This window comes from Myxocyprinus asiaticus, chromosome 2 (genome assembly GCF_019703515.2).
Source record: "Myxocyprinus asiaticus isolate MX2 ecotype Aquarium Trade chromosome 2, UBuf_Myxa_2, whole genome shotgun sequence".
Classification (NCBI taxonomy): Eukaryota; Metazoa; Chordata; class Actinopteri; order Cypriniformes; family Catostomidae; genus Myxocyprinus; species Myxocyprinus asiaticus.
In genome coordinates, this window is record NC_059345.1 from 10301563 (window position 1) to 10326095 (window position 24533).

At 36.6% G+C, this 24533-nt stretch overlaps 1 protein-coding gene and 1 long non-coding RNA gene across 2 annotated transcripts; one reads left to right on the plus strand and one right to left on the minus strand.

Moving 5' to 3' along the window:
- The first annotated feature begins 2314 nt into the window (after nucleotides 1-2314).
- Nucleotides 2315-10239, plus strand: LOC127412841 (uncharacterized). The gene is made up of 5 exons (XR_007892489.1): nucleotides 2315-2615; nucleotides 3236-3388; nucleotides 4503-4635; nucleotides 4716-4901; nucleotides 8784-10239. It is a non-coding gene; the product is annotated as an uncharacterized LOC127412841 (long non-coding RNA).
- Nucleotides 10240-10389: 150 nt separating this feature from the next.
- LOC127412786 (26S proteasome non-ATPase regulatory subunit 7-like) lies at nucleotides 10390-14391 on the minus strand. Its single transcript, XM_051649428.1, has 7 exons — nucleotides 14223-14391; nucleotides 13623-13714; nucleotides 13450-13542; nucleotides 13230-13327; nucleotides 12831-12911; nucleotides 11125-11216; nucleotides 10390-11013 (listed from the first exon to the last, which is right to left on the minus strand). The coding sequence occupies exons 1-7, from the start codon at nucleotides 14294-14296 to the stop codon at nucleotides 10557-10559; spliced, it is 987 nt and encodes a 328-aa protein (XP_051505388.1). The 5' UTR covers nucleotides 14297-14391; the 3' UTR covers nucleotides 10390-10556.
- Nucleotides 14392-24533: the final 10142 nt, after the last annotated feature.

Genomic DNA, 24533 nt, shown 5'->3' on the forward strand with positions numbered 1-24533 from the left:
CGTTATACTTCCATTGCGTTCTCCAATCTTTTTGAGTTCGCTTAAGTATATCCCTAAGTCTAAACACTAGTAGTATTTAGTTTGTGAATGAATTGAACAAATCTTTTAAGTGAACTTCCATTGTTTCGGTAAGTTAACGAATCAGTTGAATCAATGATTCAATGAGCCTGCATGTTTACCTGCACACCGATACGCTGAAAACTCCCTGAATAATCTGACAAAGCAAGAAAACCGTGTTTACATGAGATTTGAAATAATCGAGTTATTCTCTTCTTTTGACTTCAATTCATGAAGAGGCATGCGCTCAGCACGAAAATTGGAAAAGGACGCCAGTGTTCTGTCGAAATCTGTTCCCTCCTATGTTTCCCCTTAGGTTAGTGTTCCCAGTAGTGCCGTTAAATATTAAACAGGGGGAACAGACTTCAACAGCACCATTAAAAATTAAACATAGGGGGCACAGACTTCAACATTAACCTAAGGGGAAACATAGGGGGAACAGACTTCAACAGCACCGTTAAACATTAAACAGGGGGAACAGACTTCAACACTATCTTAAGGGGAAACATAGGGGGAACAGACTTCAACATGCCGTTAAACATTAAACATAGGGGGAACAAACTTCAACACTAACTAAGGGGAAACATAGGGGGAACAGACTTCGACAGAACACCGGTAAAGGTGTGTGCTTGCAATGCAAAATCAGGGCAATGGACAAAAATCGACCCATGTCGATCGGTTTATTTTTACGCTATTTATGACCATACACCGATAAAGTAAAGCTGTTTAATGCATTTACATGACCACACCCATTGTTGGTGTATTAAGCATAATCAGTGTAAAAAAGGTGCATGTTAACACACTCAATGACTCACTTAATGCACATTACACACATCTGTTGCCACCTTCTGGCATAAAGATGTTACCTATGGAAATGGCTGCTGAATTCATTAGTGAACGAAACTGAATGAAGCTCTTTGGTGAATGGATTCAAAAGACTTGAGTCAGTGGGATGAATCAAAATTCCCGTAATCTTGCATCAAAAGGTAGGCAATTTAAAGGAAATCTTTTAGGATTTAAAAAAATGCTATACCTTCCTTTAGCTGTCCATAAGCAAAACATTATTCCAAAACAATATAATAATGTTAAATTGTATACAAGTAGGGTTCTAAAAAAGATTACATGTTATCCAATACGACTCTTAAGAATCAAACAGCAATAAAAAAATAATCCTTTAGGAAATGTTTATCCAGGATCTTATTGATATTTAATAAAGGAATGTTCAGGGTTCAGTACAAGTTAAGCTCAATCGACAGCATTTGTGGCATAATATTGATTACCACAAAAAAAAAAAAAAAAAAAAAAAAAAACTTGCCCCTCCTTTTCTTAATAAAAAAAAAAGCAAAAATCTGGGTTACAGTGGGACACTTAAAATGGAAGTGAATGGGGGCCAATCCGTAAACGTTAAATTACTAACTGTTTCAAAAGTATAGCCACAAGAAGTAAACAATATGCGTGTTAACATGATTTTAGTGTCATAAGATCACTTGCTAAAATCATTTACAACTTCGTTGCCATGATGATGTAATGTCAACATACCCTAAAACATCTGTAAAACAATGACAATTTACCCAACTTTACATCTCAAATAATACATGTTTTAACAGAAAAATTTAACTGCTTTTATAAAATTATTAGCTTCACATTTCTACCTTTTAACCCTCCAAAAATTGGCCCCGTTCACTTCCATTGTAAGTGCCTCACTGTAACCTGATTTTTGTTTTAAAGAAAGGAGGGACAACTCAAAATCATTTTTTTGTGGTAATCAACATTTTGGCACAAATGCTGTCGATCCATTAGGATTGCACATTTCTTTTCCTGTACAATTGTGTTTTTTTTTTCTAAATTACCATCTTATGCTATTCTGTGTAATTATCTGAAAAATCAATTTATACAATTTTGTAAAGGAAATATTTCAGTTTATGCTGAAAGACTGATTTGTGAAACACTACACTGGAACTACTCTAACTTTTAAATTGTCTGTCTAATTAATGTGCCAATGCAATGTGCGTCACTCATAGGTAAAGGCTGGCTTATCTACTTGATCTAAATGAAACATTGCCTTTGTGTAAAGACACAATCTGCGTCCATTAGGCTATTATGTTACTGGGCTTTGTCACTGAGCAAATCAATGGGAACGATGTAGTTGTCATTTAGGAGGCTGGCGTACCTTTGGCAAGGTTCACACCCCTTTTAGAGACAGAATCACCAGAATGCCTATTGTAGTCTTTGTGTAAAAGGAACAGAGATGGTTGGTAGGCGCTTCACTGTGCTATTTATGCTAATCATTGATATTATCCCAGCATGTGGTCAAGCAGTTACTGATGGTCTTTCCTGCCCAGAGCAACAGCAGGCCTTTGAGAGCTCCTGCTATGAATCTGTGGTCATGCAGTGCCTTTTCCTCGAGGCTCAAGCTTGGTGTGAACAGGGAGGTGGGCACCTGTCCTTCATCCAGAATTATAAGACCCAACAATTTCTCCAAAAACATCTGCAGACTGAGCAGAACTGGTGGATATGACTAGCTCCAGGCTTCGACGAGCTTACTCTGGACTTAAAAGGTATGTAGTTGGTTTGACACCAGAAGATTATTAATGCTGTTTCTTTCAAAAAGTATTGCTTTCTGTTTTCTGTTCATTATAAATGGTAATCCTAGATACCATACTAAATGAAATGGCCTATTTATATTTACACTTAGATAAGAAATACTTTTTTTTCTATAATCCTGGAGGGGAAATTAATCAGAATCATTTATCATTTGACCTGCATTACTTTTTGTGAGATTTCACAATTACAGTGGCCCCAAAAAGTATTTGTACACTTAAACCTTAATTTAAATTTAGGAATTTAAATGTGTAAAGAATTTGCAATTACAATTAACTAACTGTCCCAATGTCATTTTTAGTGAATGTATGAAGTCAGTTCCGCTCAAGTTCACACGGGTGTAGTGTGCACTAGGGGTGCCAGAAAGTGTCCAAATACTTTTTGCCTTAATTGTGAACAATATATCTACCGTTTTATAATTTAAATAATCACGTTTTTTTTGTGTGTGTGTGACGTGTACCGTCTTACTTTAAAATGGATGCCACATTATATTTTATTATCAAATGCAATGACATTCATACATTTAAGTGTTGTTAACAAAGTCCAAACACTTTGTAGAGCTACTGTATGTCTTCAGGTGGCTTCTGCTGGCTAGATGGTTCAGATGTAATGTACTCAAACTGGTTCAGTGAGCTGATGTGGGATACTGGCTGCGGCTACATTGACACTGACTCTGGATTTCACTGGAAGACAAGTAACTGTAGTCAAGAATTCTTCATTTGCGAGTTTGGTGAGTTTTACTCTTCACATCTTTTTTCTTTGCCATATTTTTTTTTTTAATCAATACCAGGTATAAAATTTAGAAATCAGATGCCCAAAGCCAGAAGATTAATAGGATTAATAGTTACTGATTAAAATTGGTTATAATTACGATTAAAAGTGATACTCATCAGCTATAAATGTTGTTTGCTTAATTACACAATCAGCCAATCATGTGGCAGCAGTGCAATGCATAAAATCATTCAGATATTGGTCAGGAGCTTCAGTTACGGTTCACATCAACCATCAGAATGGGGAAAAATTGTCAACTGTGGCATGATTGTTGGTGCCAGATGGGCTGGTTTGAGTATTTCTGTAACTGCTGATCTCCTGGGATTTTCACACACAACAGTCTCTAGAATTTACTCAGAATGGTGCCAAAAGCAAAAAACATCCAGTGAGTGGCAGTTCTGTGGATGGAAACACCTTGTTGATGAGAGAGGTCAAGAGAGAATGGCCAGACATGTTTGAGCTGACAGAGAGGCTACAGTAACTCAGATTACTGCTCTGTACAATTGTAGTGAGCAGAATAGCATCTCAGAATGCACAACACGTCGAACCTTGAGACAGATGGGCTACAAAAGCAGAAGACCACATTGGGCACTTTATTAGGACTGTAGTGTTCCTAATAAAGTGTTCAGTGAGTGTACAATCTCCTTAGAAAGACACTTTTAGTAAAATTGGGCCCTTTTACTGCCCAACTCCCTATAATGCCCATGGTGTTGAAATGAAATGTTCGGCAAGCACATATGGGTGTGGTGTTCAGGTGTCCACATACTTTTGTCCATGAAGTGTATTTATATTATATTTATCCAGTGTTCTTTCCTCTCTGACTATGGTGGGTTTCATTCTGCATGTACTTTGTTTCACAATATTCTTTGAATTGGTGGTCAAAAATGTCAATTATGACGATGCAGAGATTGTGGACAAGTTATGTAAGAAAACAACCACTTGCACAGGTAAATCGAGCTTGCGGCAGACATTGTGTGCAGGATAACCAACAGCTGTCTTACCATTTATCTACAGAGAGGCTTTTATATTATTGTATTTTAGCCAACTATATTTAGTTATTCTCACTTCTATAGATGGTCTTGATGGTCCGACTTGCTAAGAGGGATTGTACACACTGCTATTAACAGCCCTCCACTGACCTTGAGAAGATGAGGAGAAACATGGTCAAACAGCAGAAAGCGAGGGCACTCGTCATGGAGATCCTAGGTAAGGTAAAACAACTGGTGGCTTTTAGCCAATAACAGGTGAAGGAGAAGCTTATATACAGACCTATTTTTCCTTTGCAGGTTTTCTGGGTTTCTTGTGGGTGCTGCTCTTGGTCGCATATGGTCAGCAAGATCCAAATGCTTACTAACTCACTCAGCACATCCGGAAGAGCTTCAGCAATGGAATAGGAGACAGTATGAACCAAAAGCATGTGTTTACCTGGGCAAACTCTGTACTTCTTAGCAACCTCTTTGGACAGTATCCAGGTACTTCCATTATCTTGATAAGACATGAATATAACAAATTCATAATAAGCATTGCAATTCATTGCTTTAATTCATAGATGAATGCAGTCCTGAACTCATAGCTCTGTAGGACTTCTTAAAGGTTGGTTCACACTGCCCCAACAAATGCAAACAATTGCCAACATTTTAAACATTCTAAAGTTGACTGTTGGTTTAGAGTTCTGGCACACATAAATGTCAAACACCAACAGGGTTAACATACTGAGGCCATTTTGCCACGTTTACACCTCTCGTCCATACTAGAACACTGTTTTACTCAACCGCAAACAAAGACATTCGTAGCCACTTAGGAAATGGCTGTTTCAAACTAAAACGGATTAGTGTCGCTAATAAAGTTTTGTTTGAAAACGCAACATTATTGCGCTACGTTTAAGACTCTCATCCACACTAGAATGGCGTTTTCCTCCACCGAAAAAAGTGTGTTTCAAAAATGCTCTCCATTACTACATAATTTGGATTCCAAACGAAAATGGATTAGTTTGAAAACTTTTTCAATTTTGTAACATAATCATTTTCAGAGTATGCGGTAATGAAAAGCGTTTTTAAAAGTGGAGGAAAATGCAGTTCTGCTGAGGATCAAAGGTGTTAATGTAGCAAAATCAATACGTTTTCAGCCAAAAACATATGATTCTGTTGCCTTATCCAACAAGGCCCAGCAACCATTAGAATTTTTTTTTGTTTGCATTTGTTGGGGCAGTGTGAACTAACCTTAGGGGTCGTTCACACCGAATGTGTTTTTGTGTCCGTCTATGCTGTTTTCCCATTGTTTTTCTATGTTAACATGCGCTAGATGGACCTCTTTGACCGTTACGCAGTATCTTGCTGGTTTCATGCAGGAGCACCGTGTTTTTTAAGACACAGTGTTTGGTTAAAAACAACGTCAACTTCTAAAAGTGCGTCTCGAGACACCTGCTTTCTGTTACATCCATTGCGCTGCTTCTTGCTTTTTTAGTGCAAGAATACATTCAGTCTGAACTGCCTCTTAATAGAATGTTTTCTTATAACCCAGAAGTATCACATCTTCTTTTCATCTTCTAAATTTAGTACTACTCAATTACTCAACCAGTACTCGATTGGCTCGGTTTTAATAGTGCAGGGAAGGAAGGACAGCAGTCCGCAGGAGGATCTCAAGAGCTTTAGTTTAAAGCCATTGAGCTAAATGTAAACATTAGTGACTGATGTGTTTAATTTTCATTTTCTAAGGCTTCATAACAAATGGAAACTCAAAACTTGTTGGAAGTGCTCATCTCTGTCAGGTTAGGGTGAAAGCAGACTCTTGTGAGATTGCAAAGTCCATGCAGAACTCTGTTCCTGATTGCAGTGCCCCATACTCTTGGGAAAATGAGAACATGGGCTCTTACAGTCCACGTTGGGACCAATCTGGTTTTGTTAATGGCTCTGAGGACATCATCACAGCCTGACAATATTGCACTCAGAGCATATCCTATCTGGGGTATGATTGCTCTGTATAGAGGAGGAGGCAATGTTGTGGACCTTGGTTCTGACATGCAAAATGCAAGCTGGTGAGCAATCGCATAAATACCTGAGCCATTTTATATGTTACATTGCTGATTCCTGTATTTCATGAATTAAAGGTGAAGTGTATAATTTCTACACCACTAAAGAATAGCAAAAATTACAATAGTTTCCAAACATGTTTCTAAAACACTCCTACCACCCGCTCCCGTCTTCTATTGTTAAATAAAACAGGTAGTCCTGTCCTCAATCCTTCACCATTGGTTGAGCTAGAAAATTACATATTGGATAAACAGAGTAATGTTTTGAAAGCGATACAGTGTCTACATCAGCTTATACGGATGGCTTACATAGTTGATTCTGCATATTGAAGTGGTTAAAAAATTTTAACATTGAAAAAAGTACACACCTCACATTTAAGGCTTTCAAGGACATATTTGAATATGTTCTATATTCTTTTTGGTATTTTATATGTACCCAAAACATATGTACCTCCAACCAACAGGAAGCTTCAATATTTATTTAACTCCCAGGCCTTTTATATATTCTTTATCATCTACTATATGTTTTTGCAGGCCAGCTCTCTAATCGCATCATTTCATTGAACTTTTTCTTTACATTGCTATATCCTTTCCATTGTGTTAAAAAGGCTAAGCATATGAAGCGGCACAAATGGGCATATTTTAAAAACAAGTGGAGCATTTTAGACCTTTAGACCTGACCTGTCATTATTTTCTCACCCTCATGTTATTCCAAACCTGTGTGCTGTTCTTTCTTCCTTGGAACGCAAAAGGTGAATATTTGAAGAATATTCTGTCCACTCTTTTCCATATAATGAAAGTGAACGATGTCTGTGATTGTCAAGCTCCAAAATATAAAGAAAGCACCATAAAAGTGGTCAATGCGCCATGTTCCAAGTCTTCTGAAGCCATACGATAGCTTTGTGCGCGGAAGAGACCAAAATTTGTCACTGACTAAAAATCCCTGCCCTAGGTGTTGGTGTGTTCATGAGAATTCATTTGAGTAGTAGTAATGTCCAATTCATGAACATATCATTGTTTTGAGTTAAATCTTTCCAATGAATTGTTTGATCCAGTTCACAAAACCAGTCTGAAATTATTCATTCATGAATCAGACTAATCAGAACTCTCTGACTCAGTCGCAGGGGTTGACAACTCACAGAAGGGGAAGATTATGCAGCCTGGTCTCATGAAAATTACTTGACTGTTGCAAATTTTTTGCAAAACGAAATTACATACCTTATTACATGTTTGGCTGCAGTTTCCCAGTGAAATGTCCTGCGGGGGTCGCCAAAAGCAAGTGAAATAGTGTCGTAATCAGACAAGGTTTTTAAGGTTTTAATGAGTAAAACGTACCTCCCTAACCTAAAACTTTAAATTAAACCTAACCAGTAGTGATCTCAAATTAAATGAGAGCTAAACAAAACTGACATCCTTACCCTTAACCAATACCTAAACCTAACCGATAATGTCCAAAAAATAAAATGAGAAATGAAAAGCACATTTTCTGAAGCATCTGTGACACTTTTGTCTCACATGTCAGCTTCGTCTCAAGTGTGCTTGACTGGTCTTGAATCGCAGTCTTCAGAGTCCAAAACCCAACACTCTCTACTAGCTAACGCGCATGCTAATGACATTGGATTAAGTATGTAAATGTAGCTGGGTCTGTAAACATTAAAATGTATCATTTTTCAAATGATGCATTAGAGTAAAGGGGGTTTCGACATCATAACATAGCATTAAGTAATAAATAAGCAAAAATAAGTGTTTACAAAGTCATAAAACCTTATGGAATGAAATGTCTAGCTTCACTGTGGTTCATTGTGTTCTTGGCCTGTGCTCTTACTGTAAGGGGCAACGGAGTCTTTTTTTACTATAAAAAAATATAATATTTTACTATAGCATAAAAGTACTCTGTTTTGGTATGTTGTCTGTTGAAGGGGCAAAAAATGAACACTTCTCAAAAATAACCATAGCCATTGAACACACACGGTAAACTGACCTCTAACATTCATGGGTTTGCCTCATTTATTGCCCTAGAAGAATATTCTGGGTTCAGTTCAACTTGTTCTATGAACAGCATCTTTGGCATGTTTTGTAAGTCCATTGTAAGTGCACACCTGTAAACAAATTTTTTTTGCTTGTCTTTATGCAACAATTTTCTTTTAAATAGTGCAATCTAATATTTGGAAGGAAGCTGTACACTTACAAAACCGAAGCTTTTTTGACAACCTTCAGTTTGTAGCTTGGCATATTCAATTACTATGAGAGTTTTTTTGCTGGCCAAAACTGGAAATGTAACACAGCAAACCTTTGCTTTACCACAGTTTTCATGCTGCCTCCACAGGTTATAGATTCTGATCCTGTGCTTGGCGCTCTCATCGTTACCACTTGCGTCGTCTTCATTACATTTGTCATTCTGACCCTCTTTGTCTCTGTGATCCTCGAGGCCTTCAGTGAAGAACAGAAGAATCACCAGGTTTTACGAGTCACTTTCACATTTCAGATTGTCTAACTGCTCTTAGACTAATTTGCACAAGCATACACATATATATTCACTGTAGTTAAAGGAATAGTTCACACAAAAATGAAAATACCCTTATCATGACTTACTTTCTTCTGCTGAATACAAGCGAAGATTTTTAGAAGAATATTTCAGCTCTGTTGGTCCATACAATGCAACTGAATGGGTACCAAAATGTTAAAGCTCCACAAAGCACATAAAGGCAGCATAAAAGTAATCCTTAGGACTCCAGTGGTTAAATCTATGTCTACAGAAGCGATATAATAGGTGTCGGTGAGAAACAGATCAGTATTAAAGACCTTTTTTTTTTTTTTTTTACTATAAAGAAGAATGTGAAAGCAGAGATTGATCCGTTTCTCACCCAAACCTACCATACCGCTTAAGACATGGTATTTAACCACTGGAGTCTTGTGAATTTCTTTATGCTGCCTTTACAGTATATGTACCCATTCAACTGCATTGTATGGACATACAGAGCGGAGATATTCTTACAAAAATATCTTCATTTATGTTCAGCAGAAGAATGAAGTCATACGCATCTGGGATGGCATGAGGGTGAGTATATGATGAGAAAATTTTCATTTTTGGGTGAACTATCCCTTTAATAGTTATAACTTAAAACAGTTGTTAAACCACTGATAACTGAACAAATCTTTCTAACACTCAGCCTTATGAGGAAGTGAAATTGCCGACCTGATAAGTTCCTCAGTCTTTTCAGCGTCACATGCAAGAAAAGAGAAGCAGGCGACAAAGAAACTCATCCTTCCGAGAGCACCACCTAGACCTCTTCATATCATTGACAACTAGAAGATCCCAGAGACAAAGTTACTTCACTCCTGCTGTGTCACCTTGTCTTCAAATACCTACTTAGTCCAAACAAAACATCTGTATTTGAGCTCATTAATAACTCACACTGCTACAATGCACTTGGTAGTCTAAATTTTCTTTTCAGGAAAACTTTACGATCATTCCTACATGTAAAGCACAACTGAAAAGGGAATTACCATTTTATTATATAGCAGATGATTTAAGGATATATTTTGAAACCTCTTCTTTAAAAAACTGTACACTGCAAAACTATTAAGGTTGAAAATATTCTTAAATGAACACTGCAATAAACATGTTTTGCAAATAGAGAAATGTGCTCTTTGTGAACTTGTACTATACGCTTTGCTTTAAGCACGAGGTGAACAAATAAAACATGTTACGCCCCACAACAAGCTTGTTTAACATTGCTTTTTATAATGATATAAAAAAAATAAAATAAAAAAAAAATTCCTTACATGTAAATAAAATGACAGCTGCAGTTGGACTTTGCTGTCACACTAGTGACCCGTCTTTATAATTTGATAGACTTATAACGGTACTATAATGTAGACATAAGTGGGTGAATAAACCTTCTTCTGGACAGAATATCAAAAGTTTAAACTGAAGTTCTTTCTTTCTTTTAATCCATACAGAAAATGACAAGTCCTTTATATAAAAAAGACAGATACAATGCCCAATTAAAGCTGCAGATTGTTACAAGGAGAGAGAAGAAACTCAGAATTCCTCTCTTATTCAGCCAGAATTGTGTAAGCCCAAGTTCATGCCAGTTCATTTCTTTTCCTTTTTGTCATCTTTCTTCGCTGTAGCATCTCCCTTCTCCTTGTCTTTGTCCTTATCTTTATCCTTCTCTTCCTTCTTCTCTTTTTTGCTGTCTTCTTTCTCCTGGCCCTCTTTCTTTTCGGCATCACGGTTAGCGATTTTGTTATTGATGAGATTATGGAGCGCCACGACAGAGCGGATAAGTGAGGCCAAATAGACCACAAGCATCTGGTCATTGGTCTTGAGGAAGAAGGCCTTGACAAACTCCTGCAGGTTGACATCAGGCAGCAGATTGAACACATCCTGTAGCTGATAAATGATCTGGTGATTGATGGGCAGTTTGCCTGTTGCAACCTTCTCAAGATAGCTCTTGATATCCAACAGCTTGGAGTTGAGCCCTTTTAAGCCATGCACTTGATTGGTGATACGTTGCGACAAGGTTCCGACTGTTGTGTCCTTGATGTCCCTGTAAGAGATCATCATAAGAATAACTGAATTACAATGCTTAAAGATATTTTAATACATCTAGATTGAATCGAATGGAAAGAAAGTGAAAGGGTTTTTTTCTCCATCTAACCTCAACAAGTGCTCCACACCCACTTCCTCCGCCTCCTCAGCTCCAATCTCACTGGTCACATGTTCAAACGTTTTAGATGTAGGAGTTCCATCCTTTAGCCAAGAATAAATGTCAACAAATGGCATAAGAGGGATCAGAATAAAAGGGTTTCATTTAACATTAATTAATGCATTAGGTATCATGAACTAACAATGAAAAATACACTGTATTTTTACAGCATTCAATAATCTTGATTAACCTCTTCAACTCTGGGGAATTTTTGGGCTGCCGCTTGCAATTTTTCACACTAATTTAAGAGCTCACCATTTACACATACTGTGGATTAATTGCCAAAACTTGGTGTCATTTAAGAAACCGCCCAAATTAAAGAAAAGACTCAAATTATTAATAAATAATATTGAATATGTTTACTATCTTATGATGACTAGAATTCTTTTAATTAAAAATTTTTTTTTTTTTTTTTTGTTCTCAACTCTGTAAGCATGTAATTCTGGTTCTGTTCACTCCATCTCAATCCAAATAGTTGTATTTTATTCCACTAGATGGCAGCAAGTACAAATACATTTTTTTCTCTTTCACCTTCCATCACAAAATGCCGATCTGAAATGTAGGTGGTGCGCTAATGCATTTTAGCCCTCGCAGATCTGCTTGTCCATAGAGATTCAGTCTAATTTTCAGTTCATGCATCACCCTCATTGCTTCATCAAATATCTCGGCCTCTGAGTGGACTAGAAGCTTAATCTAGGTGTCATTAGAAAGCTGAGATCCTCCCCTTTGCAATAATGTATATCAATCTCAATAGTCAATAACATATTTCAGATTATTTTTTTTAGTATGCTTTTCCTTCTGGACCACATATTTTGTTCTGGAAATCTAAGATATAACACTGGATTATTCACACAAGCAAGCTCGCAGACATGGCTAATTTTTTTTTTTAAACTGACCAAGGTAAAAGCAAATATAACTTTTTTTTTTAGCTATTTGGGGCTTACAGCAGAAGTGATCGGTGCATAAAAAAGACGTTTGTATTTGGTGTCTTAGAGAACACATATTTCACTTTGCGATTCTTTTGAAAATCTTTTGAACTGTGGTATTAGAGCAACAAAATAAACAGTTCAGTCACATTCTTGAGAATGAGAGCTTTCATTTGATATATGACCTGTCCATTTAAGTGCTATTTTAATGACTTTCATATTCATATTAATATTTCTACCACATGACCACTAGGTGGCGCTGATTTGCGACACGAATGTTTTCAGGCTTTTTCAGTTATTTTATTTACTTGTTTTTAGTTATTTTTTTAGTTTATTAACTTAAATGCAGAAGTGATCTTTGAAAAGTTCAGATTCTAAGCTTTCAAACGATACCCCATATGCCTGACTTATGTATTCGTGGACTTGAAAATTTTAAGCGTAATCTTATTTCACGACATAGCACCCCCTTTTGGACCCGCCGGCAGGTTAATGTTAGTTTTTAAAAATGCAATTGGTCATTGTTAGTTCATAATGCATCAACTAATTTTAACACAGACAACTTTTAATTTTAAAAGTGTATTAGTATATTTAATAAATGCTGTAAAAGTATTATTCATTGTTAGTTCATTACTAATTTAGTTTCCTAATCTTTACAAATGGAACGTTAATGTAAGTGCTACTGATTTATTCTATAAAAAAATAAATATATGATAGAGCTACAAAAGTACTTACATCATGCACTTCCTCCACTGAGATGTAAGCTTCAGTTGGCAACCCCAGGTCTTTGGGTTTTACATCAATAATGACTAAAACCTTTGGGAAATATAATAGATTTGAATAAAATATATTATATATATATATATATATATATATATATATATATATATATATAATCATGTATTTCTCACATATGGTGGGTGAATCTCACAAAACCTGTCAAAAACATCTCTGGGTCATGTTTCACCACAAAAAAATAAGTAAATAGAAAAACAAATCAATTTTGCATACAGAAAATTCTTTTTTTCTATTGATTTTGGGGTGAGATATGACCCAGACTCATTGTCGTAAGATTCACCCTGGTACATTCAGTGTCCAAACTGCAAAGCAAGCGAAATTAAAAACATTACAAACCGAATTAGAGCAGTACTGTTTCATGAGTTCATTTATGGCAATATCATTCTTGTGCAGTTTTGGGCCAGTGTGGTACCAACCAACTATTCGCTCCCTTGCTGGAATTGAAAGGAATACACACATTAACAACTTTTCAGATCAGACTTCATAGCAGACTCAAAAAAGCATAACAAGTGAGTAAAATGTAATATTGGTTCCTGCACACAGTAAGTGATCTTACCATTGACTTTCTTAAACATGCCATACATATTCTCCAGGTAGTCGTGGTCGAGGAACCACACTGAATCGTCCTTGTCATCCTCATCAAAAGGCACTGTCACAAGATTAAAGCATTACTTACTGGACATTTACAAATGAACTGAATGCAGCCTGTAAAAAGAGCTACAAACATACCAGCGAAGCTGTTGGATACATCAAGCACTTTCTTGTGCCATGAGCCCAGAAGAACACCCACAACTCGCTTCTGGCTGCCAACTTTACCGATCCTGCAAGACGAGCACACAGGTAACAGGTGGTTTGCGTACAGAGAGACAAATATAAGACTGTCCTTGAATATCTATCCTCATGTACAGCTAACACACTGGCTCTTTGAATACAGGAGGTGTGTCAGATCATTTTGTATATTTGCACCTGAAGCTCTTCTGAAAGTGTCTGTGTTCAGCATGCTGCATATTTACTCCACTGAAGGTTCATCACACAACATTTGAGACACTTTAGCACATTTTTAGTACAATTAAGTGACAAGGAAATCATTACATTATTATTTCAGGCAACATTTTAAATTATTAAATCTCAACAAAGGTTCACGATATTATACACACATTTTCGCAGCCTTACTTGTGATTAAAAACTCTTGAAAAAGTGTTTAAAAGTGTTTCTGTGGAGAGCTGTATCAACAATGTGAGGCCTTTAGCTTGTAGCGGCTAGTTCCATTGACATCATGACAGTGAGTTAACAAATTTACTGCAGCACCTTCACAAAACTCATATTCACCTGTTAAAATGATCCACAACACTCAGCAGCACCAAGGGATGAACGACGACCCGTTCTACCGCCAATTCTGGCATTTTCGCTCAGTAAATCGGAAAATGTATTCACAAATTAATCGTTTTGTGTTGTTCGGCACGCCAGTTGTATCGACGCTGCACTGGTTGTTTCTGTAGTGGTGCTTCAGCAGTGCGCGCACACGAGCGCCACCTGGACCGGAAGTGGAATTACACTCTGCCAGTCAGTCTGGGGTTGAACAGATAAATTCATGTTTTCATTATCATTAACGCGTATTAACGTTATTCTATTCATAGTCTATTAATATTGTGTGTTAATAGGTATAAATTAACATACACTGGCTGCCAAAAGTTGGAAATAATGTACATATTTTTCTCTTATGGAAAGAAATTGGTACTTTATTCACCAAGTGGCATTCAACTGATCACAATGTATAGTCAGGATATTAATAATGTGAAAAATTACTATTACAATTTGAAATTAAACTACTTCAGAGTTCTCATAAAAAAATCCTCCACAAGCAGCAATGACAGCTTTGCAGATCCTTGGCATTCTAGCTGTCAGTTTGTCCAGATACTCAGGTGACATTTCACCCCACACTTCCTGTAGCACTTGCCATAGATGTGGCTGTCTTGTCGGGCACTTCTCACACTCCTTACAGTCTAGCTGATCCCACAAAAGCTCAATGGGGTTAAGATCCATAACACTCTTTTCCAATTATCTGTTGTCCAATGTCTGTGTTTCTTTGCCCACTCTAACCTTTTCTTTTTGATTTTCTGTTTCAAAAGTGGCTTTTTCTTTGCAGTTCTTCCAATAAGGCCTGCACCCCTGAGTCTTCTCTTTACTGTTGTACATGAAACTGGTGTTGAGCGGGTAGAATTCAATGAAGCTGTCAGCTGAGGACATGTGAGGAGTCTATTTCTCAAACTAGAGACTCTGATGTACTTATCCTCTTGTTTAGTTGTACATCTGGCCTTCCACATCTCTTTCTGTCCTTGTTAGAGCCAGCTGTCCTTTGTCTTTGAAGACTGTAGTGTACACCTTTGTATGAAAGTTTTTTGAAGCATTGTATATCCTTCATTCCTCAAAACAATGATTGACTGATGAGTTTCTAGAGAAAGCTGTTTCTTTTTTGCCATTTTTGACCTAATATTGACCTTAAGACATGCCAGTCTATTGCATACTGTAAAACAAACACAATGTTAAGCTTCATTTAATGAACCAAATAGCTTTCAGCTGTGTTTGATATAATGGCAAGTAAATTTCTAGTACCAAATTAGCCATTTATCATGATTACTCAAGGATAAGGTGTTGGAGTGATGGCTGCTGGAAATGGGGATGGTGCTGTTTTTTACATCAGTAATGTCCTGACTATACTTTGTGATCAGCTGAATGCCACTTTGGTGAATTAAAGTACCAATTTCCTTCCGAAACCGCAAAATCTGTACATTATTCCAAACTTTTGGCCCCCAGTGTATATTTATACAACACATTTTGGGGCGCTAAAGTTCTTTTTTTTTATATTTTTGGGTCCTTTTTTAGAGTAGGAGAATAGTGGGGAGTAACGGAATACATGCAACGGGATTACGTATTTAAAATACAAAATATAAGTAACTGTATTACACTACAGTTACAGTTTAAATAATTGGTAATTAGAATACAGTTACATTCAAAAAGTATTTTGATTACTGAAGAGATTACTTTGCATTTTATTGTCATTTGTTTCGTTTAATATTTAGTCCTTTCAGATGGAAAACATTTATACATATAAATGATGTGATCCAAAGTGCATTTGAACAGCGGTGAAACACTTTCTTATGATGTGTTACATTCATACGAGCAGACAGAGAAGTAAGTTTGAAGTAAGTTTAGAGCAGAAGAAATATAAATAAACCTTGTGTAAATTGTCAGCTTTACGCTAAGCTAAAATGCTATTTCTAGCCATTTTACATGCACATGTTACGAGGCACGATCATATTTTTGTATCATGAAAATTCACATTAGATCATAATTTCTTTTTTCTAGTAAGACCTTTGATATTAGGGCAAAAATCGTATTCTTGATAATAATTTTTTTTATTGTTTTCCTGTAAAAATATCTAAAAATCATTAAAACAAGATCAATTTGATTTATCTTGTTTTAGAAACAACACAGCATAAGATATTTAGGTTTTTCAGAGACTGTGTATTTTTAACATGTGTATTTTGTGTTACTGTTCTGGCAGAGTTTTTATAGTCAAAACAAGTGAAAAAATCTACCAGTGCTGAAGAAGTAATCCAAAGTATTTAGATTACATTACTGACCTTGAGTAATGTAACTGAATACGTTACAAATTACATTTTACAGCATGTATTCTGTAATCTGTAGTGGAATACATTTCAAAAGTAACCCTCCCAACCCTGATTATATATATATACATATATATACAGGGCTGGGTGGTAATGGATTACATGTCATCTGGATTGCGTTATCATATTACAAAAATCAAGTGCTTGCAACTGGATTAAATTACATTTTAAAATACTCCTATTTGGACTACAGTTACTTTTTTATAGATAACATATTAATAAGGCAACAGCAGTAAATTATTAATAATTTATTGATAATTTTCTTATCAATATCTTCATATTCTTACCCCGAAGCACAATAGTCTTACAGATGAACATTTTGTGCATGTGCTCCTTTTACGGTACAGCAGTAAAATATGCACCTCAACTAGGAATAGGTGATGGACTTTTACTAAGTAGGAAAGGTTAAAAGTAACTGTGTCAGAGTTTTGAGCTGTTTGCTTTGAAGTAGCAATATCATTACTGTTTGTTCATGTAATGTTTCTGTTTGTTTTAAAATGAACTAGATATGTTAAAAAAAATGTATTATTATTTCTTACTACCTCACCAATTGTGTCCAGCTCATACATTGAACTTAATTACTTCAAAGGATATAGTAAGGGTACACAATAGTTCAACTGCTAAATGTGCAGCAACATGGAACAAAGCCCATCGCTCTAATGTTGCTGCTGATGCGGTGGAGTCCACTGCATGAAACTTGACATAAAACTTGACACAATTGTTCCTTGTGTGACTCAGTGGAACTCTGATATTTTTAAATATTCTGCTCTTTTACAATATTATTCCCGTTCAAAAGATAATATCTTGCACCTCATCTTTGGAATAGGTGCAGGACTACTTTACGTATTGCTGTTATTGTTTTATGCACTTAAAATTAACTTGATGTCTCAGTGTTTGAATTATAAACATTGTCATTGCTGTTAGATTTATTGTTTATTTCATTCATGTAATGTTTAATGCACTTTTTAAAAATGCTATAAGGAGCTCTTTTTGTGAGGCTCTTTTTGTTAGTAATAAAGAATGGAATATGTTTTCTTCCTCTTTGTACTTTTATGTTAAAATGATTATCCTACTCAAATGCATGTGACATAAAATAAAATAGAGTTAGGTTGAAAGTAATCCAAAAGTAATCGGATTAGATTACACCAGAAATGTAATCTATGAAATTACATTACTGATTGCATTTTTGTCATGTAATTTGTAATCAGTACCTGATTACCATTCACAAGTAATCTGCCCAGCACTGTATATATATATATATATATATATATATATATATATATATATGTGCATGGACATTGCAACTTTCACACTATTTGCCTATACTAAAATGCTCATTTTAGACCCTAGATGTCACTATTTTCCCTGTAACAACAGAAGTTTCTGCAATTTGCTTTGAACATATATTTCCTTTCACACAGCATTGACTGTACAAGAAATCTTAAATTCATCATTTCATTTATATTGCTTAAGTTATTTATTTTTTATTTAATATATAAAAAAGTATATCGCAATTAGATGTATCTTTAAACAAGGTTTAAGTATTTACTAGATTTAAGTACTGACAAATTATAGTCTGAGGCAAAGGTACTGGCAAATTCCTTTGTTCAATTACAATTAGAACATGACTATTTCTGCTTAAGGTTCTGAAAGACTGTTATCATTATTTTCAGTATTCTGTTAATACACATTGCATTAAAAACACAAGTGTGGGTCAAAATAGCACCTCTCTGAACTGAAATAAAAAGATTCCGAAAATCCAGTATTATCTACTCATACATTTAGGTCAGATAATTTACACCGTTCGGATATCACCTTATGAATCATCATAGAATGACCTAAAGGTTTTGGTGGCAAACCCATTGCGGGACAATAAAGCACTTTGTAGTCTACAAAGTTATAGATTGACTTTATCTGTCTTGCAGGGTACAGATAAAATGTTAATACAAAGAACAAAGCCATAAACAATAGTAAAGTCAATTGAAGTCATTTTATTTGTATAATGCTTTTAGCAACACACATCGTTTAAAAGAAGCTTTACAGAAAATCATGCATTAACAGGAAATTAAACTGTAATATCAATAAAGTCTTAGTCATCATTGTGTAGTTTGAATAAATATGATTGTAAATTGTGTATAAAAATTCAATAATTAAATAATAATTGTATTTAGAACCCCAGTGAGCACGCTGAAGGCGACTGTGGCAAGGAACACAAAACTCCATAAGATGTTGGTTAATGGAGACAAATAACCTTGGGAGAAACCAGGCTCACTGTGGGGGCCAGTTCCCCTCTGGCTAACATCATGAATATAATGCCAATATTAGTTATTTATGTGCAGTGCAAGTCATGGTTTTAAATTTGTAAATTAAGTAAGCGTTAAGTTCCATTGTTTTAAAAAACACGTTTTTTAATTTTAAGATTGATGATTAAGCCCATCCTAGATAACTGCAGAAATTCACATAGATGCATTGTCCTTTGTTAGTTGGCTGATGAAGGCTTTTGTTGGCAATTAAAGGATAGTCTATGTATTCCATTTCAAGAGTGCAGTCCATCAGTAGACAAAGGTGATGCAAGCAGAGATTAATGAGGTGCACCTCAGTTCAACCTGCAGATCATTTCGGTGAGGATCGGTGGGGTCCATCCTAAGTCCAAGGTTCAGGCAATGGCATATGAAGTATCCAGTGTCTTACAGTTGGAGTTGGCATCGGTTCATCCTCTGAAGTGATGTCTGGCTAGCACCATCTGTAGTTTGTCATCATCTTTCAGCGACATGTAGCAGTGGAGTCCGACACCAAGCAGGAACGGAGCTGGATCTGGCTGGCTCTGGTAACCTCGGGATATGAATCCCAAGGCTAAGACGTGGAAACAAAAAAATTAATATTAGTGCACACTACAGGTCAAAAGTTTTGAAACACTCATTCTTTATCATAATTTTTATTTTATTTTTTCACATTTTAGAATAATAGTAAAGTCATCAAAACTATGGAATAACATAAATGGAACTATGGGAATTATGTTGTGACTAAACAAAATCCAAAATAAATCAAAACTGTGTTATATTTTAGCATCTTCAAAGTAGTCACCCTTGCCTAGAATTTGCAGACATGTACTCTTGACATTTTCTCAACCAACTTCTTGAGGTATCACCCTGGGATGCTTTTTAAACAGTATTGAAGGAGTTCTCATCTATGTTGGGCACTTATTGGTTGCTTTCTTTATTATTTGGTCCAAGTCAACAATTTCAAAAACCTTTTTTTTTATTTTTATTACATTTTAGTTTTATAATGAAATAAATTAATATGGTGGCACAATTATATTTTTGTCTATAAAACTAATTTCAAACATTTAAGCATACGCCTTCAGATCAAAAATTTTTTAAAGATCATGTGAAACATTTCAAGTGTTTCAAAACTTTTGACCAGTAGTGTATATGCAATTCAATTTTATGCAGAGTTATAGGTCATGATAGATGTTTCTGGTTCCAGCAGACCTAACTAAAGCAGCCTAATTGTGAGTTGAAGGATAAATTAGGTGTATGCCTGGCTAAATAGATGAGTCTTTAGTCTAGACTTAAACTGAATGACTGTGTCTACATCCCGAGTGTTAGGGAGACTATTCCATAGTTTAGGTGCCAAATATGAAAAAGATCTACCTCCTTTTGTGGATTTTGATATTCTTGGAATTATTCTTGGAATTATAAGGTCTATGGCCGTATGAACATTCTGATCTAATATAATGTCTTTTCAAAATAATTATAATCATGAACGGTCATGAACCTGTGAACTTTGGGAACATGATCAAAATGGCAGAGCTGAGATGGTGGTACGTAGTCTTGTCTAACATCTAGATATTATAGCAGTTCTGTTCTGTGATAGTACTGGAGTGCTAATATAGTTGATTGAAACATATTAAGTTAACAAAGACTTATATAAGTGTGAGAGAGGGACTGGAGAGAAGAGAAAGCACTTAAATTAAAAACAAATCTTCTGGTTAAAATTTTAATTGAATTAAAGGAGTATTATTAAACAAATCTAAAACATTAGAGTTACAAAAGAAATTCCCAGCCCTTTATGGATAAACTACCATTTGTGATCATTCAATCCATCAATAAAACATATCACATTTTCCTTTAATGACTATCACCCATGGAGCTTCTCTGATGATAAAGCAATAATTAAACAATTTATATCCATTAATCTATTAATACCACAAGTTGATCAGTTAATCTTGCTTGTTTGCAGTCAAACAGAATACAGTATATTGAAACAATGATATACAGTAGTATGATACAATGTTTCACTCTTAGCAGAAAAGGTTCCATATAGAACCCAAAAGGGTTCTATCTCTTGCTTCATATCTGGAACCCCTAAAAGGTTCTATATAGAACAGTTTTTAAGAGTTTCAGATGGAAAGGTTCTATTTAGAACCTTTTAGGGGTTCCCAACATGCAACCATAACATTTGTTTTTTTGTTTAGTTTTTTAATTTATTTGAGATTTGAGTGGGAAGTCAGGCTTCTGTCTCCCCTGGACATGGTCCTTGATATTCTGGGAGAAGATCAGAATATCATCTAGGCAAACAAACACAAATAGGCCGACCATGTCCCGAAGCACGTCATTCACGAGCCCCCGGAAGACAGCAGGGAAGTTGACCAATTCAAAAGGCATGACCGAATATTCAAAGTGCCCCTTATGGGTGTTAATAGCTGTCTTCCACTCATCCCCCTCCCTGATCCTAACAAGGTGATAAGCATTGTGTAGGTCCAACTTCGTAAAGATGGACACTCCCTGCAAGAGTTCGAAAGCTGAGGACATCAATGGCAAAGGATAACGACTCTTCAACGTGATGTCATTCAGCCCCCGATAATCTATTCAGGGTCTAAGCGAGCCGTCCTTCTTCTCCACGAAGAAGAACCCCGCCCCAGCAGGAGAAGAGGAAGGACAGATGAGACCGGCTGCTAGAGAATCATTGATGTATTTATTCATGACCTCCCTCTCAGGAGCAGAGAGCGAATATAACCAACCTCGTGGGGGGGAAGTACCAGGAAGCAGATCAATCCACCAAAGCAGAGACAGTATGACTAGTCGGTCCATACTGCAGTCGGGCCGGGAGAAGAGTCCGTAGTGCGGGGGTTTTGCTCAGTGGAGTTGTGCTCGCCAGTAACCCCCTTCCTACTGACGAGCATTGGCTTTTGCTGGGCAGTTAACGGAGACATGACCGGCACCAGCACAGTAGAGGCAGAGCCCCTTGGTGATACGCCACTGCTTCTCCTCTGATGACATCCGTGTCCTCCCGATCTGCATGGGTTCTGCCTCAGACTGCAGTTCTGATGACCCGGCAGCAGGAGTGGGGTGGTGGTAATGGTCAGCCGGCTTGGGATGTGGAGAACAGCGTCGGCTGCGTCGAAGCATGAGACTCTGGTCCACTCTAATGGCCAGATACACCAGGTCATCAAAATGGGGAGGCAAGTCCAAGGTGTAAATCTCATCCTGGATGGTATCTGACAACCCATGCAGGAACTGATCCCACTGCGCTCGATCGTTCCATTCGCAGGATACTGCGAGGGTACGGAACTCGATGGCATAGCCGGCAACTGACCGGTTACACTGGAACAAACCGGCCAGAACCCTTGCCGCTTCACGTCCCTGGGCTGAACGATTGAAAACTTGGCAGAGCTCTGCCTAAAATTCTTGGAACGATGAGCAGCAAGAGCGGCCATTGTCCCACATAGCGGTTCCCCACTCACTGGACAGGAGCATTATGATGAAAGCCACCTTAGCTGTCTCCGAGGGGAATGCGGAGGGCTGCAATGAGAAAAACAGTGAGCACTGGGAGAGGAATGTGTGGCATGATCCCACCTCACCTGAGTATGAAGCAGAAGGGTTGAGACGGGGTTCAGAGCGTCCGATGCTGGGGGGAACCACTAGGGCCGGTGCGGGAGCTTCCACAGTGGGACCAGTATCGGGAGGCAGGCAAGGTTGTTGGACCAAGGACGTGAGCTCTGCAAGCTGTGACGCCATCATCTCAGTGGCGAGGTTGGAGGCAGAGATCTGGTCCTGCTGGTGACCCAACAAAATGCTGAGCAAGTGCAGACTGAAGGTTAATGTCCTCCACGGGATCCATGCTGGCTAGTTTGTTCTGTCAGAGATGAGACAAGAGATCCAAGTGCAAAGGCAAAGTAACAGAATTTATTAATAGTCAAACAAAGCTGAGCTAGCGAAGCGTGATGGAGACCCGGCACCGACTGCAGCGTGGAGATGGAGGGTGTGCTCGTAGGCTTGTGTGCGTTGTGGTAGTGTGGAGTGCAGATCCGCGAGGAATCCTCTGGGGGATAGTGTGTTCGTAGGTTTGTGTGCGTTGTGTTAGTGTGAAGAGCAGATCCGCGAGGAATCCTCTGGAGGACAGTGTGTTCATTGGCGTGAGTGCATCATGGTAGTGTAGAGGGATCATTTTTATTCGATCTTTTTATTATTATCTCTGTCTTGTTGTTGTATTGTTTGTGCACTGGAAGCTTCTGTCACCAAGACAAATTCCTTATATGTGTAAGCACACTTGGCAATAAAGCTCATTCTGATTCTGACTCTGATTAAGCTGAAATACTAAGAAAATATCATAATATGTCATGCAGAATCTACTGCAATCTGCAGAAAAAGTAAATAAAAAATGGCATTTATATTTTATTTGAAAACTGAAGAAAAAAAATTGCTCTGTGTAATAATCTCTCCCATTAATTTTCTATGGTCGGTCAAATTTGACCGAGAACGCGAAGAGTTTCGCTATTTTTTTAATAACCATTCAGACTCATCAAATCAAAGCCACATTTTTTTTTTGGTGTGTTTAAATGGAAAGTGAAGATAAACTCATCAAGCCTTGTGCCGTTTTGATGAAGGTTACCATTTTTATAAAAAAAAAAAAACAAAAAAAAAAACATGTGAAGTCGGTCAAAATGACTGAACAGGAGGGTTAACATAAGCTACAGTGTTCTATGCACAGTTCTATAGATATAAAAGGTTATGCAGATATGTCACATTAGATTAAAAATGTCTTTAGAGGAACCTCAATTCAACATGTTTTAGTGCAATGTATGTATTGTTTTCGCTGTTGTAATTCTAAGCAGACGTTTAGGTTTCTCAAAACAAATATCATCATGTCAATTAATAGCAAGCAAATGTTATAATATAATATTAGATGTAAAATAAATAAATAAATAAAATTTAAAAAAAAATTGTAAATCACTGATTTTGCTGCAAATACTCATTTGTTATGAATATCCTATTTGTGAAAACAATAGTGAATCTATACTGAACATGAATCATGTGTCCAGCTGCCAAATATTGTGTCAAACGATCCTCACAGTTTGCCTTGTCCTTAGACAATAATGGTTTAATCTGTCACTAGGGCATCACTGAAATGATGGCATGACTCTGTTTGGGAGCTTTGTTAAACACACACACACACAAAGCATAAGGAAACCTTTAGTAAATGGAAACTGGATTAGTAAATTAATTATTTAGTGGACACTTTTCATCTAAAGAAATGTAAATTTATTACATGATAAGTCCCATTTGAACTAATTGTTTTCAGAGTTAGTTGGCCAGTTTTATATTAAAAGTTTTATGCTTTTTTTTTTTTTTTTTTTTTTTTTAAATAAAGGAGTTTGTATTAATGCCATATTTTGGTGAAAATAGTATCTCCCCATTTTCCATCTGCTATCTATTTGTGTAACTACGTATATAGGCAATATAAAATATAATGTTCATGTTCAGATTTGTATATTTTAAGAAAGTGTAGGGAGCTGTCTTTTAGCATGGTTTTATCAAAAGCAATTTACAGTTTACTTGTATATTGACTGTACTGACAGTTCCACATTCAGAAAACATTTAGCATGTTCAGAATAAATTATTAAATTTATTTATTTTATTGTTTTAAATAATATGTTCGAATTATGATT

Excerpts from the sequence above, each read along its gene's own strand:
- LOC127412786 (XM_051649428.1), bottom strand. The coding sequence starts at position 14,296 with ATGCCAGAATTGGCGGTAGAACGGGTCGTCGTTCATCCCTTGGTGCTG. Across the intron at positions 13,715-14,222 it reads GTTGTGGATCATTTTAACAG|GATCGGTAAAGTTGGCAGCC; the intron begins GTGAATATGAGT and ends CTCGTCTTGCAG. Across the intron at positions 11,014-11,124 it reads GGTGTGGAGCACTTGTTGAG|GGACATCAAGGACACAACAG; the intron begins GTTAGATGGAGA and ends GATCTCTTACAG.